The sequence below is a fragment of the Lissotriton vulgaris genome, chromosome 7, assembly GCF_964263255.1.
Source record: "Lissotriton vulgaris chromosome 7, aLisVul1.2, whole genome shotgun sequence".
In the NCBI taxonomy this organism is placed as follows: Eukaryota; Metazoa; Chordata; class Amphibia; order Caudata; family Salamandridae; genus Lissotriton; species Lissotriton vulgaris.
In genome coordinates, this window is record NC_141695.1 from 1,754,778,925 (window position 1) to 1,754,795,563 (window position 16,639).

The 16,639-nt window shown below is 46.1% G+C and overlaps 1 protein-coding gene across 1 annotated transcript in view; it reads left to right on the forward strand.

Annotated features, from left to right (window-relative positions):
- The window catches only part of LOC147706586 (uncharacterized), a 487,499-nt gene that overhangs the window by 446,117 nt on the left and 24,743 nt on the right, over nucleotides 1–16,639 (forward strand). The window contains exon 14 of the mRNA XM_086929635.1: nucleotides 9,786–9,950. Within this exon, the coding sequence (XP_086785761.1) occupies nucleotides 9,786–9,950 (165 nt within the window). The remainder of the gene's footprint in view (nucleotides 1–9,785; nucleotides 9,951–16,639) is intronic.

Here is a 16,639-nt window from a genome sequence, read left to right on the forward strand (position 1 = left end):
GGGGGATCAGATTCAGGTTCATGTTCCCCCTCCCATACCTTTGGCGAGTCCCGAAAGGTATTCAGGCAATCCACATAAAATACAGGTGTTCCTTACGCAAATCACTTTACATTTTTCATGTAGGCCTGCCTCATTCCCGACTAACCTTTCAAGAGTGGCTTTTGATATATATCATATCTAACGCGAGACGCGGCCAATTGGGCCGGGCCTCTAGTGAGAAATAACGATCTACTTATGACTGACAGGGTGGGGTTTCGTAGAGAGTTTGAAAGAGTATTCGATCGCAGGGCAACTACTCTTAGTGCAGATAGAGATCTCCTGACTTTACGCGAGGGGAGGAATGATTTGATTTCTTACATGACCACGTTCAACAGGTTGATCATGAAAACCTCATGGCCTGAGGAAAAAAGAATGGCCTTGTTTTATCAAGGTTTGAACGACAGCATCAAAGATGTACTGGCTCAAATCGATCCTCAGCCCGTTACTTGTACGGACCTGATCAACCTTACGTTGTGATTGGACCACAGAATGGCAGAAAGGGGAGGGGATCGTAAAAGAATGGATAGGGCTAGTGGCAGTGGGGAACAAGTGTCACATTCTTTATCCAAAGAGGCTAGTGCAGAACCCATGGATATAGGGGCCATCAGACAGCCTTTATCGAAGAGTAGGCGAGTCCTGGGACTTTGCATGTATTGTGGAAAAAAGGGACACTATGTAAAGGATTGCACTATAAAACCTAAGAAGAGGTATGCAGCCTATACTGGGAAACAAGTAGCCACTCTCGCAGTATAATGTCCTAATCCCATCCCTATTGGGGGGAAGGAAGATAGTGGGGCTGGGATGCTGATACCTTCTTTAGCGGTTCTAGGGGTCCAGCACATAGAACCACACATAGTCCTAGCTATGATCCTCAGGAATGGGCCACACAGATACCCAGTGAGAACCATGATTGATTCAGGGGCCACGGGCAACTTTATCGACTATGGGTTGGTACAATGGTTGGGGCTAGTACAAGTGCCTAACACAAAGCCCGAGATGGTATTAGCAGTAGATGGGACACCCTTAAAATCTGGTCCCATCACTGAACACACCGAACCGTTAGAATTGCTTCTCGAGGGAGAACCAAGTGACCACGTGGAAGACATCATTTTGAATATAATTGAGGCTCCTCAATACGAGGTTATCCTAGGCATGCCGTGGTTAAGGCTCCACAACCCCACTCTTGATTGGAAGGAGAAATCCATTAGTTTCCGCGAGGAAGAATGCTTGACCAGGTGTATGCAATGGAAGGTATCCCATACTTTGTCGCTAGCTCAGGCTTTTCAGATAGCCATGGCGATGGAAAAGGAAGTAGAGTTGCCTTTGGAGTATGTGCAATACACGGATGTGTTTAGTAAGGTAAAAGCAGAGAGACTACCCCCCCCCCCCCCATCGTGAATACGATTGCCGGATAGATCTGATAGATGGGGCGGTTACTCCTTCCTGTCGAGTATATGCTCTCTCTGAGCCTGAAACCAAGCACCTCAAGGAATACCTCAACCAATTCTGTTCCTTTAGGGTTCATTCGTCCTTCCTGCTCTCCAGCGGCCTCCCCTTTTTTTTTACGGCGAAGGCCAATGGCGAATTGAGGGCTTGCATAGACTACCACCAGTTGAATAAAAACACAGTAAGAAACAGGTACCCTCTTCCGCTCATTCCATTCCTGTTGGACCAGGTGAGAGAAGCCACTATATATACACAGTTGGACTTACGAGGGGCGTATCATCTGGTAAGAATAAGGGCTGACGATGAGTGGAAGACGGCGTTTAAGACACGTTTTGACCTCTTTGAGTATCTGGTGATGCTGTTCGGGTTGTGTAACGCCCTGGCGGCATTCCAATACTTTCTGAATGACGTGATGAAGGATTACATAGATCAGTTTGTGGTAATGTACATTGATGATATTCTGGTATATTCAATCACTCCAGCACAACAGGTTGGCCACATCATTCTCATTCTCATAAGGCTACAGGAACATGACTTATTTTGCAAACTCAGCAAATGTGAGTTTAGCGTCTCTGAGGTAGAGTTTTTGGGAGTGATCCTCAGTCCGAACGGTTTCAGGATGGCTGAGAGAAAGTTGAGGGCAGTCCAGGATTGGCCGGTGCCCAGGAGTGTACGAGATGTGCAATGCTTTCTGGGATTTTCTAATTACTATAGAAAGTTTATATCGCATTTCTCTCAGTTGGCTTCCCCAGTGACACGTCTGTTGAGGAAGGGTGTTTCTTTTTGCTGGGCTCCTGAGGCCATGGAGGCTTTTGTTCAGTTAAAGGAGTCATTTTGTACAGCACCTGTTTTGAGACATCCCCAATCTGATGTGCCTTTCGTGGTAGAGGCGGATGCATTGGATGTGGCCATAGGTGCTGTGTTGTCTCAGAGGGACAAAGGCACCGGGCAGCTGCATCCGGTAGCTTTCCTATCCAAAAATCGAAATGCAGCTGAAATGAACTATACTATAGCCGAGAAGGAACTGCTGGCTGTAAAAAGGGCTTTCCAGGAGTGGAGGCATTATTTATGGGGAGGCCAGCATCCGGTTACAGTTTTCACGGACCACAGAAACATGCAATTTATGAAAACCGCACAGCATTTGTCACAACGACAAATGCGATGGATGCTCTTCTTTTCAGGGTATGACTTCGTGATCACATTTAGACCAGGGGTGGAGAATAAAAAAGCCGATTCTTTGTCCAGGCAAGGCAACGCTGTGAGCTCTCCATCTGATAAGAAGAGGGCCATTATCCCATCAGACAGGGTTATATGTTCGGTAACGGTGGATCATTTCATAGAACAGATCATCCACGAAAGGTCTCCATCCCAATGGCAGATGTGGGCCGATCAAGAGGCTCAACTAACCCTGAAGCATGGCGTTCCCATGCGTGGAAACCAGCTGTTTTTGCCTTCTCACCCCCTCCGCTTGAAGGCCTTCAATTGGTGCCATGATGCGGTCACTGCAGGCCAGCCGGGTCATCAGAAAACATTACAACTTACACAACGACTTTCTGGTGGGATGGGATGGTGAAGGATGTGAAGAATTGGGTGGACCAATGTGAAACCTGTGCTCGAGCGAAGGGTGAACAGGGAAAAAGCAAAGGACTACTGATGCCTCTGCCTACCCCCTCTCAGCCTTGGCAGACTATCAGTGTTGACTTTGTCCTAGGCCTGGCCTTGGATCTTAGTTGTGGTGGACAGTTTAACGAAGATGGGTCATTTCACCCTGTGCAAGAATCTACCGGCGGCCAGCAGACCGCGCAGCTGCTCTTGACTCAAGTGGTCCATTTACATGGGATTCCTAGGGTTATTTTATCTGACCGCGGACCTCAGTTCGTTGCTCGTTTCTGGCGCATGTGGTGCAAGGCATGGCATACCGAAGCCGCCTTGTCAACCAGTTTTCATCCTCAGTCAGACGGGCAGACGGAACGGCTGAATCAATCACTCAAGAAATATTTAAGGTGTTACGCTGCTGATGCTGCGGATTCATGGGTTTCTTTACTGTGGCTGGCAGAACTGTCCTATAACAACGCATGGCACAGTTCCACGGGAGACACACCGTTCAGGGCCAACACCGGCTTCCACGCCAACACCTTACCGTTAGTTGTTCCAAGTGACGTTCAGAACCATTCCACTGTGGTGGCGAGGATGAAGGCTCTCCTGGCTATCCATCAGAAGATCAAAGGACATTTGGACCGGGCTAAGGCGAACTATAAGAAATTGGCAGACACTCACCGATGGGTGGGTCCAGCTTATCAGGTTGGAGACAGGTATGGCTCTCTACCAGGAATCTTCGGTTCCGGTATCGCAGTATATTCCATCCGCGGTACATAGGGCCTTTTCCCATCATTCGCAAGATCAATCCGGTGGCGTTTAAACTGAAGCTGCCTGCTTCCTTGAGGATACATCCGGTCTTCCATAGCAGTCTCCTGAAGCCGGCTGGACTCGCTCGCCGAGTGGCTACGCCGCCTGTCATGCGGGATGGGCAGCTGGAATATGAGATTCGACGCATTCTGGATTCACGATACCGACAGGGTAAACTGTGGTACCTGGTGTCGTGGAAGGGGTATCAGGCGGAGGACGATTCATGGGAGCCATGTTCAAGAGTCCATGCCCCTGTGCGGTGCGGATGTTCTATGCAAGGTGTCCAGGAGCTAGGAGGCGCTTGGGAGGAGGGCATACTGCCAGGAACTGGCCTGCGCCTACGAGGACCCAAGAACTACAAGTCCCAGAAAGCCTTCTGCCGCTCAACGTATTTATGGCACATGACGCGGGAGTGCGTTGTACGTGATTCTTGTATCCTTGCTGGTGTTAGGAATTGAGACGCTCGCTTCTGCGTCTGTTCCCTTTCAAGATTCTAGTGGGTTTCCTGGCTGGGAACCTCTGTTCTTAGTATCCATAGGAACCTGAGGCTTCGAGTTCCTGTTGCTGTTCAGCTGAACAGTATTCCGAAGGACCGTGCTTCCATCTGCGGCTGCGGTGGGAGGCGGAGTGTCTTCTCTTCCCTGGAGCCAGAGGCTTTTGGCTTCCTCGGCATTCTTGCTCGGCTGAACCGGAGTGCTGGTTTGTTCGTTTCTTCTGACAAAGGCTGTAGCAGGAAGCGGAAACGTACAGAGTCTGCCTGACTCGTTTCTCTCCTGTGTCCGAGTCTTCCTCCCTGCTCGGCTGAGCAGGGCCCCTTCCATTTTCCTCACTTGCGGCTGCGGCGAGGACAACCAAGTCATTTCTCGAGCCCTGTGGGGCTGGATTGCAGGACTCTGACAGTGTTTTGTTGCCGGTTGTGTCCAGGGGAGTGCCAAGGTCCGGTAAGGATTTAACCTGTTGGGAACACCTCATGTGACTTGTTTCTTTGCATTCCTTAACATTGTATTCGCTGCCTTCATTTGGAAATCTGGTTGTCAAGACTATTCAAGGAGCTATCCTTAACTTTGTTTTCACCAAAGGTGTTCCTTTCTGGCTAGAAGGAGTCCGTTTTGCTTTCTGCATCTTTATTCCAGGCAATGCATCTCCTTGCTCAAGCTGTATTGAGCTGGGATTATTTCTGTTCTAGATATGAATGGGGGCTGTGAGTTTTTCGGTACGTATGAGACCTGGCGGTGTGATTGTTGTGCTACTGAGTTCCGAAGTCACCTATAACCTCATGTGTTTGTCTCATAGGATGTCGCTTCACGCTTTGAACCAGACACTGTTATATTGATTTCGTGAAGGGTCCACCTTCTAAGCTGAACCAGAAAGGTGTGTGTTGTTTCTAGCGAGACCATTCAAGAGTAGTTAGGTTATAGGGTGTGTCTAATATTGTCATTTCTCGTTTCAGGTATCCCTTCCACTGCAGCCCCTTCCCTTCCTTCCCTCACTTGACTACCTCTATGCTCTGCGTGTTAAACGCTTCAGAGTGTGGGGAAGTCAGGAGGTGGACCCCTTTGAGCATCACTCGATTCTGGAGGAGTTCGGACGGACCGTGACCAAATGACAGAAACCAAGGCACACTTAGTTCTCTTAGGCGAGGTGTGCCTAGATGTTGTACCACAAAATCACAGTATTTTCGCTCCAGGAGTACTGTTTCCAGCTCCTTGCTGACTGGGTTGTCCATCGCGTAGTAGTGAAATAAAAATCAGTATAACTGCTATTAGAAACAGGATCAGCGGCAGTCCTCCAAAAATGCTTCCAAATACGGAGTATAAATAGTTTGGTATAACCCAGAGGACCATCTGAAAGGTGCTTAATAGTCCAGAACCCATGGTCTTAAATATGTGGACGATGCCTGTCGTATCAGACATGTAAAAGATATGATTTACCATTTCTGCGACAGGGAAGTGGCAGTTCGTACGTATAAGCACCTGTATCTCTGCAGAAGACCTTGCGATCCGGAGATCAAAATTCTCTCGAGTGGAGGTTAAGAGCACGGACTTCTGGAAAAGCGTGACTTTCATTCTGCTCAAAGCATCAAACCGTATTAATGAAACATTTAGCAAAGGCTGCATAGGTGCCTCCCTGACTGTATGTGTTGGTGGAAACAATACTTGCATACAACAAGTAACTCTGGAGCTCACAGTTACCAGATATGTGATGCCCGGAAGCATCCCACAGCAACCTCGATTGTTCAGCATCAAGTAACTCCTATTCAAAAGTAGCCTGAACACTGGAGTGATCACAGCAGCTGGGGCACCCCCCAAGTGACAGGATAAGTTCGCTAGTGAAGCATTATATCTTGACCTATGAGTGATCCACTTAGTGTTCTCACAGTTTGTAGAGCTCAAAAACACTTCTCTATCCCCACTCCGGCATCGAAATTTGTATGGTAATTCCCAAGATACTTTGATGAATTCCCTACCCCTTTCTTCATATCTGCCTGCCTGCTTATGTTATAGGCAATATTGAAATTGAAAAGTAGTGACCGGTAGAGTTATGTGGCCATGGATTAACCCTTCTGTGGACTGTGACTTTGTCACTGTAAAGGCTAATCTGTCCAGTTTTTCAATATGCACCATTGTATATTTTGATCCCCTTTGTGAAATTTCTATCTGTTTTTCTGTTAGATTGTATGTAGAAAACAGAGACGTGCTGTTGATGAAACGTCAAGGCACATAGCCTGCTCACAAAGATTGCGGCATCCAGTTTACCAACATAATAGAATGCAATTGTGATTGTCCGTGTTGTAATATGGACAAATCCTGCTCTAGTACATCAATAGCAGAAGATACAATGTTGCCCAATAATATATCTTGGATGTTAGTGTAGTTAAACCATTGTCAACCACTGCCAGAGCTTTCTCTAAGTTTATACAATCTATTTCTCGTAATCTCTCTACGGCCTCTTGGTGTGATATTATATTACCCTCAATGTGGAATGGTGTGGGCATCCGAGGTGTATTCAAGTCTTTGTTCTTGGCTATTCCAAGACAGGTACTTTGTTGCACAGTTTCATTCAAAAACATGATTTGCTGAGGAATGAAGCATGCTCTAAATAGCCTTCAGTTCCCTGGACCTGCCAGTCTCTAGTACCCCAGACAGATTTTAAGTCTATAGTGTCTTTCCATAAGTCGAAACTGTGTTCAGACAACTGGGAAATAAAGAAGGAAGAATAAATTTGTTTGGTGTTTGTCAACATATTTTTCTGTGCTGGTGTTGGTGCAACCTTATAATAATTTGAGGCTGGGTCTGATGTGTTAAACCCTGAAAAATATGGAAAGTTCTGTGAAAATATCTTTGAACTGCTCTTTGGCGGTGTAGGGCAATGTTCCCATTGGTGATATGTGAAAACATTTCTCGATAAGCAGATTTGTGCAAAAAATGATGACCATAATGTTGATAGCAATACATAGTTTCAAAATCTGATGTGTCTTCCAACATTTCACTATTAGAAAAGGCAGCATATTTTTCAAAATCAGACAGCATATTATTTACAGTTTCATCATCCCAATCATCGGAAAATGTACTGGATGTTATGATATAATTTAAGGATATTTTAAATAAATGCGCTATCTTTAAAGTTCCGTCGGACAAAATATATCATAATCAACCTTGTCCCACACTATACCATCGGGTATAGGAACTGTTATAATTTTCACTGATGACAAGTCTCTTTGTTCTCGATGCGATGATATATACAGTTTCAGGAGGGGTGTGGGGGCGTGCCTGAAGCCGATGTGAGAGGACGTGGGCTGCAGAGCTCCATCTGCCACCTATCCCTATAATCATCAATTCTGAGGCCTGGCTGTAGACACGAGCACAGATCTGCGAGCCGTAAGACCCAGAGAGCCTGGGGTGACAGAAGGGGCGCCTCATATTGCCCCCAGAATGGTCCAGACTAGTGAACTTTGAAACTGCCTGGTGAGCCTACTACAGTGACACCAAGATGGCACCCGCCAATATCTGAGCCCACCGAAAAGGCTCCGGAGACGGAGTGGGGGAGCTCTGAGCCCCCCTGGAGCTTGCGAGCTGACAACTGGAATCTGGATGTCGGCCGGAGATCTCAGCTGTGGATGAGGTGAGTCTGAGTCACTCAGGCAGCAGTTCCTGAGCCCTGGTTAGCAATCATAGTGGTGCACTGAAACTGGCAGCAAAATGGCAGCCGCACTGCAGCGAGCACAGAGAGGACTGGCAGGGCATGTGGTGGTGAGCCTCAGCAAGGCCTACCAGTGCAAGGGATTCACCCTTCTCTGCACAGAGTCCTCAGACCAATAGGAAGAAATTGGCACAGAAACTGGAATAGAAAACACAGAGTTTATTAAACCTCATGAGGTGGAACTACATTCACACAACACCCTTAGGTAGTGTATGAAGTAGCACACTGAATGGAAGGAGCTTGGTCCTTTTATACCCACACAGGGGCTCAAATGAAGGCGTCACAAGTACAAAATGCTGGTTTTAGGTACATATAAGGTCATACAGAAAATGCACAGTCAACAAGTGGGAGGAGCTAACAGTTGCTAATTCTGATGAACACATCCTGACAGTTACAGACTGGGGACAGCTGCAAGGACAGCTGCAAGCTCAACTGAGCATGTGCGAAGGTGGAAGATGCTAAATATAGTCCGTTTCTAAGCAAATTTCAAGAGCAGTTAACAGAAAGGTAATACAGAGCACATGGCGAGCACATGGTAGCACATGGCAAACAAAATGGCTGACAGAAATACAAAATTGATTCCATGAAAAAGACAAGATAGTCTCTAAATTCAGGATGGCATCCGCTAATGCTAACCTAATCACTGCCAAAAACAGGCAGTGATGGTCCCCTGATAGTGCGGAGTGCTGTGCCCCAGCTCGACCCCACTTGTGGGAACCTAGACGCCGTAGCAAGCGGAGACAACTCAGCCAGTCCTGAACCCAGCACCACAGCACTGGAACAATGCTGCAAAGAGGGGACGAGGACAGTTGGTGCCCTTCTCCAAATGAGCCACGCCGGGCAGAATAAGACACCGACGAGGCGCAAATAGCTTTGAGCCGGTGACCCCCAGGCTGCCCAGCATCGGGAGAATTTCACCCAGAGTACAAAATAAGAGCCAGGGGCAGTGCTGCTGTAGTGTAGTTCCTATTTCCCTAATAGGCTCTGTGCATTGGAATAATATACCCAATAGGTTTGACATAGGACTGAGGTCAGTATGCCCCTACCGAGTATATTAAACTTAATTACATTGTGCCAGCTAAGTCAGAGGCCACTAGAAACTCCTTATAAACAAGAAGGGAGTAGTTTCTGGAAACCGCATAAACATGACAACTTTGTTTCCCCCTAGAATCGGAACGCTGTCAGAATCGTGGAAACAACAGATAACAGTTTCACTCAGCTAATTGTGCATGCTTAGTTTCTTCAGAGTTACACAGAAAGAATAGATGGGTGTTTCAATAAAAGGATTTATTGAACAGTCTTGTTTCTCGTGTAAGAGATATGAGCTTTTACAATCATATGCGAGATAGATTATGTACAGCGTAAGCAGTAGAAAGAAATAATACTGCACTAGCATTATCTTTTAGCTATGACACATATTCATATACATAAATAACACAAGCTAAAAATATGATTACTCTTAAGATGCTTCTCTAACTAGTTCTACCCCAGTGTACCTAACCTAAGTGTATCACAAGGTAAGATGTAGGTGATGTATCCTATGGGAGGTCTAGTCAATAGATTGCTATAGTATGATATAGTATGGTATGCCAAGAGTCCCTCTAGGTTCAAGTCAGCTCCATACCCGCCAGGACCTCTCTCCGTGCAGATCGGGACACAACTCTTTTTATCCTGCACCGCGGGGTCTGTCCCAGCACCACGGTGCCAGTGGCTTCTCAATGGTACTGATCTAAAGAGACCTGGTAACACATGCTTCGTTGAGAAGGTGTCTTCACGAGATAGTGGCATCTACACGTGTGTGGCTGAGAACACGGTCACCGGCCTGACTGCGAACACCTCTGTCTCAATAACTGTAACTGGTAAGTACTCAAGGAATAAATAAACTCCAAGCTCCTTCTTCCAAGTTGAAATAACTTCTGAAAGTATAGGCTCCAATTTAGCCTCCCACCATGAGCCTTCATACATGACTTTCTTAATTCTTCTTAATCTCTGTTTTTCCCCTTTTGTTATCTTTGTGTGTGCCCTTATTGAGTTGCTGCTTTCCTTTCAGTCAGAGGCATGATTTAATTGATAATATTGTGGCATCTTAGTAGTAATATCACCTGCTCTTTGAAACCCTTCAGGGCCAGTATACATTTTCTTACAACTTCTGTCTTCAAATACCTGGGTTTGCAGCATGTCAAGAGAAGTCATTGGTACCTGACACAAATAACAAGCTATAAAAGAGAGTAAGACATTTATGCTGTCAACTGATGATTAGAGATTGTGCAGGTCGTCCATACTCTTACACATCTGTAGATGATATCTGTGCTCCTTATGTTCTTTCTCTTTCTGTCACTCTTGCCCTTCTTCTCTCCTCTGACCTTCTCATTCTTTGTAGCAATGCTCTCTTGTCTACTCATTCTCATAGACGTCTTTAAAAATGGCCGCTACAAGACCACTGCACAATAGAATGCCTAATTTAAGCATTAGTTAATGCAGTGAACTGTTTTTTTCCCATGTCAAATATTATGATAAGAAACTTCTTTTGTATCACAGCACTCAAACAACAGTCAACATATGATGTCTCCACTCCACAAATCAAAAAGTCAGTAGCCAAGCTTTGAAATGCAGCTTGTATTGCATTCGAAGAGCAGCAGGCATCAGTTTTGTCACACAAGTGACTTCTTCAAGGCTAGTTATCTGGTCAAGTTGTTTTGGTCTCGTGGAGCCATGCGTCATGTATCATAAGGTATCAAAGAATATAAAAGATCCTTTAGATCTAGTATCATTGGAGTGAGTCTCCCTTCCATTTTTAGGGCTCGCATAGGCAATGCTTGCGCTGTCTCTTTGAGACATGCAGTATATACTATAGTAGGAAAGCTTAATTTAGGCTCCGCCCACTCTCCGCCCATCTTTTGGATTGGCTTACATCCCAAATGCTGCATTCTGATTGGTTTTCAGCTTCCTAGTCCCTCCCTATGACGGCCATGTCATTATTTGTGTCCTTCCATGGCTATCAGACCCTTTACTGCACAGACTATTTTTCTTTGCTCCGGTTTAAATTTGCCTTTCTTTTTGTTTTTTTACTGGGAGACAAGCTCGTTTCATTTTCACATTACGCGCGAGGCAATTTCTATTTCTTCTTATCCCCCCTCCCGCAGTCTCTCTGTGTTGCGTAGGGATCGTGCTCCGAGCTCTGGAGTTACACCAGCTACCAGCCACGCCTACTTCCAGGAGATAACTGCAACGAAGGCGGCCATCTTTGAAGGGCGGGGTTGGAAGTTACTGAAAGCTAATGGCATTGTCAGGTAAAGCAAATGGAAGAAAACACATTGTTTTTTTATTTCAATAAGGTTCATGTAATATCTAGTTTAATTTGTTTCATAAAAAGAATGTTTCAAAATATTTACAAATATAATGCAATAGGAGCAATTGCCTATTACTCAGTTTTCCGAGTGAGTGTAGAATTATTTTCAGCATTCTGTACATTAGGTACAACTGGTGTTGGATTGCTCCGATTACACTGAGATACCGGTTTAGCAAATCCAAAACGGCTGCCTGATGTCACATTCCGGGGCAGGAGGCCCGTCCTTGAGCACCTGACTCGTATGCTATTGGCCAATAGGATGCCTGAAGCGGCGCAGGACCCGCCCACAGGACCCTTGAGGCTTCCTTCTACGCTAGTTGTGGGGTAGGCATGGTTTCATTCTCACGTTCTGGCAAGGCAATTTCTTCCCGTCCCTCCCTATCGCAGTCCATCATCTAGCAGTTTGTTCTGTTTTTTAGTCAGACTATTGGCACTCAGCTGGCAGAAAGAAAGAATAGAGAGAAGGAGAAAGTATAAAAAGCTGAAATGTAACTGCAGGGAGAAAAAAGTATATCATAATAAATATTCTTTCTTTGTGGAAGACGCTGCCGCGACCCGAGTCGGAAGTCAGGTGGCCATGCTTGTTTGGGGGTGTGGCCTGAAGCCCTGAAGCAGAGAGTCCCGCATGTGGCTGGGAGGGCGGCATCAATGTAGCTCACGAGACACCGGTGTCCAAACAGGGGAGTCCCAATTGCAGTGAGGGCCTAAAGCTTATGTTTTTATTTGATGTGGTATGAGATTCCCAAAGATTTAAATAAGGAGGTCGGCCGGCTTCAAGATGTATGGTTTGGGGCTACGCCGCAAATTCACTAATGGCACAGCTCCCAGAGCTGCAGCAGGCAGTTGGCACCGGGCTGGTGTTTAAAGTTGTATTTTAAATAATATCTTTAAATAAAGAGTTCAACAAATGAATCTTGATTTTGTGTTGATTCTTTTTTGGAGGAAGTGTTTTATTGAAAAGTTCAGCTCAGCTCGACATTACGTGCTGGTTTGAAATTCAGACTATGTTCCATGTTTGGTTTTGAATATTGAATTGCGTTGGTCTCTGTATTGAATCGGTATACAACCGTTACAACGCAACTTTTACAACGACCTACCATTACAACGCAACTTTTACAACGCAAACTATTACAACGCATTGCGCTGGGGGGCGCTCTAGGATAGGGAATAGGTTAATTTACTATCCAATAACCTTCCCTACTATCCACGGGGACTAGAGTTGGAATAGTAAATTAAACTATTCACTATCCAGCGCCTAAAAGCATTCTGCGTTGTAATGGTATGCGTTGTAAAAACTGCGTTGTAAAGGTAGGCGTTGTAAAAGTATGCGTTGTAACGTCATACATCCATTGAATCTTGTATCTCTTTCGGGGCTTTTTGCATTATTAGTCTCTTACTTTGGGTATGTGTTTGTGAAAGATAAACATGGTGTTTAAAGCGGTGTTTTTAACGAGTTCAAAATATGAATCTTGAAAGCAGAGTTCAACAAAATGAGTCGAATAAGAGCTCTATTGTCCCAGAAAGAAGTCACCCTTACATCTGTGCGTGAGACATTCGTCCTTCATGTTGCTAACACCCGTACAGAGGTGCATGCCTTATTAAATACTGACCTGCCCCTGCATTTTGGCGCTTTGATTCACAGAATCTTCAATGCCTCTTCCACTACGGGCTTGGCACAATTTTTTTAAGTGGTAAGTTCTGGCCTTGGGACCTAATTTCAAACTATGGGGCAATTAGGATGGCGGTGAATCCACATCCTCCGGGCCGGCGGAAGCCACCGCCGGCCTGGAGGATGCAGATTCACCACTTTGGACTGCGACAACACCACCAGCCACATTAGGATGGTGGTGTGTGTACCCAAATATGGTGGCGGTGTCTGCAAGACTGCGCCAGCCATATTATGATGCAGGCGGAAACATGCTTTTCCACGGCGGCTTTTCTGCCGTAGAAAAGCATGTGGTCTTTTGTGTTTGGGGGCCCGTTGCGAGCCCCCAGGGTGTTGGGGGGTGGGGGGTGCACATGGGGGGTACCTATGGTACCCCCCTGCTTTGGCATGCACAAGGTGGCAGGCACCACAAGGTGCCTGCCAAGTTGTGAATGCCAAAGTTAAACATGCATATTTTACATTGTGGTGGGTGCTGCTCAAAGCAGCACCCGCCGCAATGTAAAATATACGGGATGTGACCGCCAGGGAGGAGGTCACATCCTAATTGCTACGCAGGGACTGCCGCTGCCCCTGCGGTCGGTTCCTCCACCTCGGGGGGTGGCGGACGGAGGCAAGTCCGTCCGCCATCCTAATTGACCACTTAATTTGGTGTGATACCGGCATTTTTTCATTCTATTTTTTCCAGCCTATTTGGCGGTTTCCCCTTAGGAGCCGGTGTACTGCTGTTGATTTTCTTGCTGAGAAATGGTTGCACATCCTGTGCCGCTAGACAACCTGCCCCGGCTGCTCCAGCTTTGTAACCGGATGCTTGAATACTATGGATCGCTACCTCTGGCTATTTTGAGTGTGGCGTATGGTTTATCCTTTCGGTTTTCATACTTTACATGCGTGCAGCCAGTTTTCCACTGCCTGGATTGCAATTTTGAATGGGCCCTGGATTTGTGTTTATGCAACACAGTGTCTCCTAAGCCGGATTATGATTTACTAATGAGCCCCTTAGTTGCTCATGAACTAGATTGTTCTGGAGTCGGGATTATGGCCTGCGCAGCGGCACATGGGGTACTAAGCAATTGAAATATATGGGCTGCTGCCCATGACTTCTTGCACACAGTTATCTCAAAAAACACCCAAGTTGTCCTCTGATGGTACTAGAGGCTCCAGTTATTGAGGAACATGTGTGTTCTTTTGCGTTAATGAATTGGATGTCTGAAATGGTCACTGGTGAGAACGACTTCCAATTGGAAGCAGTTGCAATGTACTATGCCTATACACTGTTGGATTGAAGAGATATATTTTTTTCTTCTTCATAGACACTTACTGGATTTGTGATTTTTTTCACTCATTATTTTTTTCTTTGCTTTTTATGCTTTCTTGTCTTGACACCGAGCTCCATGTCATACTGTTGATTCGGATTTTACTCCCAATTTACATGTTTGGTACATTTTAAAACTTGGTTCTGTCTCATTTGAACTTGAACTCTGCGTTCTATAAAAGTTGCCCCTTTTTGTTGTGCGTTCTCCGATCAAGGGAGGGTGTAGTATGGCCTAAGCCTGGTTTGCAAACATTGCTATGTTAGCATGGCTTATTAGAAAGTTTAAGTGCGATTTTACCTTTTGCTGCTTTTGCACACAACATTGCATATAGCTGTTTTTGTAAGTTAAGCTACGTGAATGTCTTCACATGAGAAACATATGAGAAACACTTGTTTTCGACAATCCTAGACTTACATCGTGACCCTAGTCTGCACAGTGAGTGCCTGAGCCACCAAGGTTATCATAACATAGTAGCAGTTGTTCGAACTGATCGGCTCACTTAGTTAGACACAACACGGGGCAGCTGCGAAGTCAAATGAAATTCTGGCGCCTTTATTATTGCACGACAGCCATGATTTCACACACTTGGAAGATTGTCGTTTCCAGTGCCGCAGAGAGCTTTTGCTGATCCTAATGTGATTCACTACTGCTGATCTTAGAGGTATGGGGTCCCCCAAACAAGCCTAAGAGACCTTCTTTAGTTTATAAAACATAGTCCCTAGATAGGGAGGGTGTTATAACTAGATGCTATACGACCTGTTTTCACCATCATTGTAATAGGATTTCTCCCTTTGTGTTTTATGGAATTGTAACAATGCTGACCATATTATTTCTAATTATATGTCTGCTTATGTTGGCAAAGATACTGCACATGAGAGCACATCGTTAAAATAAATATTTTAACCTTACCCGTGTCTCTTCTTTACTCCTGTTGTGGACTGGTATGAGAGTATAACGAAAGAGTGTTCTCTTTTCCCACCATTCCTGAGTATATCCTAAGTCGCATGTTCTAGGTTGTCTAATCATTGGTTACTTTGCTATAGGATGAAGGGCTAATGTGACACTGATGCTAGCTGGTTGGGGTTTTCTAGGTAATAAGGTGTGTTTTTGGTACACTACAATTCACAGAGGTCCTGGTTCTGTGTGCACAGTTCTGTGTAGGAGCAAATTCCTTGCAACACTTGATATTGGAGGAGCTACTCACTCCTGATATCGGAAGTGCCACTCACTCCTGATATTGCACGAGCTACTCACTCCTGATTTTGGAAGAGCTACTCACTCCTGATATCACTGGAGCTACTCACTCCTAATATTGGAGGATCTGCTCACTCCTGATATTGCAAGCGCTACTCACTCCTGATATCGGAAGAGCCATTCAATCATGATATCACTGGAGCTACTAAATCCTGATATTGCAGAAGCTACTGGTCTCTGTGTTGAAGTCACTCTGGCTCAGTATTAGAGACAGCGGCTCCAGCCTGCGGTCAGTGTACTGGTCTCTGTGATGGAGTCACTTGGGCTCAGTTTTAGAGACAGCGGCTCCAGCCTGCGGTCAGTGTACTGGTCTCTGTGTTGGAGTCACTGGGCCTCAGTTTTAGAGACAGCGGCTCCAGCCTTTGGTCAGTGTACTGGTCTCTGTGATGATGTCACTGGGGCTCAGTTTTAGAGACAGCAGCTCCAGTCTGCGGTCAGTGTACTGGTCTCTGTGATGATGTCACTGGGGCTCAGTTTTAGAGACAGCGGCTCCAGCCTGCGTTCAGTGTACTGGTCTCTGTGATGGAGTCACTGGGGCTCAGTATTAGAGACAGCGGCTCCAGCCTGCGGTCAGTGTACTGGTCTCTGTGATGGAGTCACTGGGGCTCAGTATTAGAGACAGCGGCTCCAGCCTGCAGTCAGTGTACTGGTCTCTGTGATGGAGTCACTTGGGCTCAGTTTTAGAGACAGCGGCTCCAGCCGGCGGTCAGTGTACTGGTCTCTGTGATGATGTCACTGGGGCTCAGTTTTAGAGGCAGCGGCGCCAGCCGGCGGTCAGTGTACTGGTCTCTGTGTTGGAGTCACTGGGCCTCAGTTTTAGAGACAGCGGCTGCAGCCTGCGGTCAGTGTTCTGGTCTCTGTGAGGGAGTCACTCTGACTCAGTATTATAGACAGCGGCTCCAGCCTGCGGTCAGTGTACTGGTCTCTGTGCTGGAGTCACTGGGGCTCAGTTTTAGAGGCAGCGGC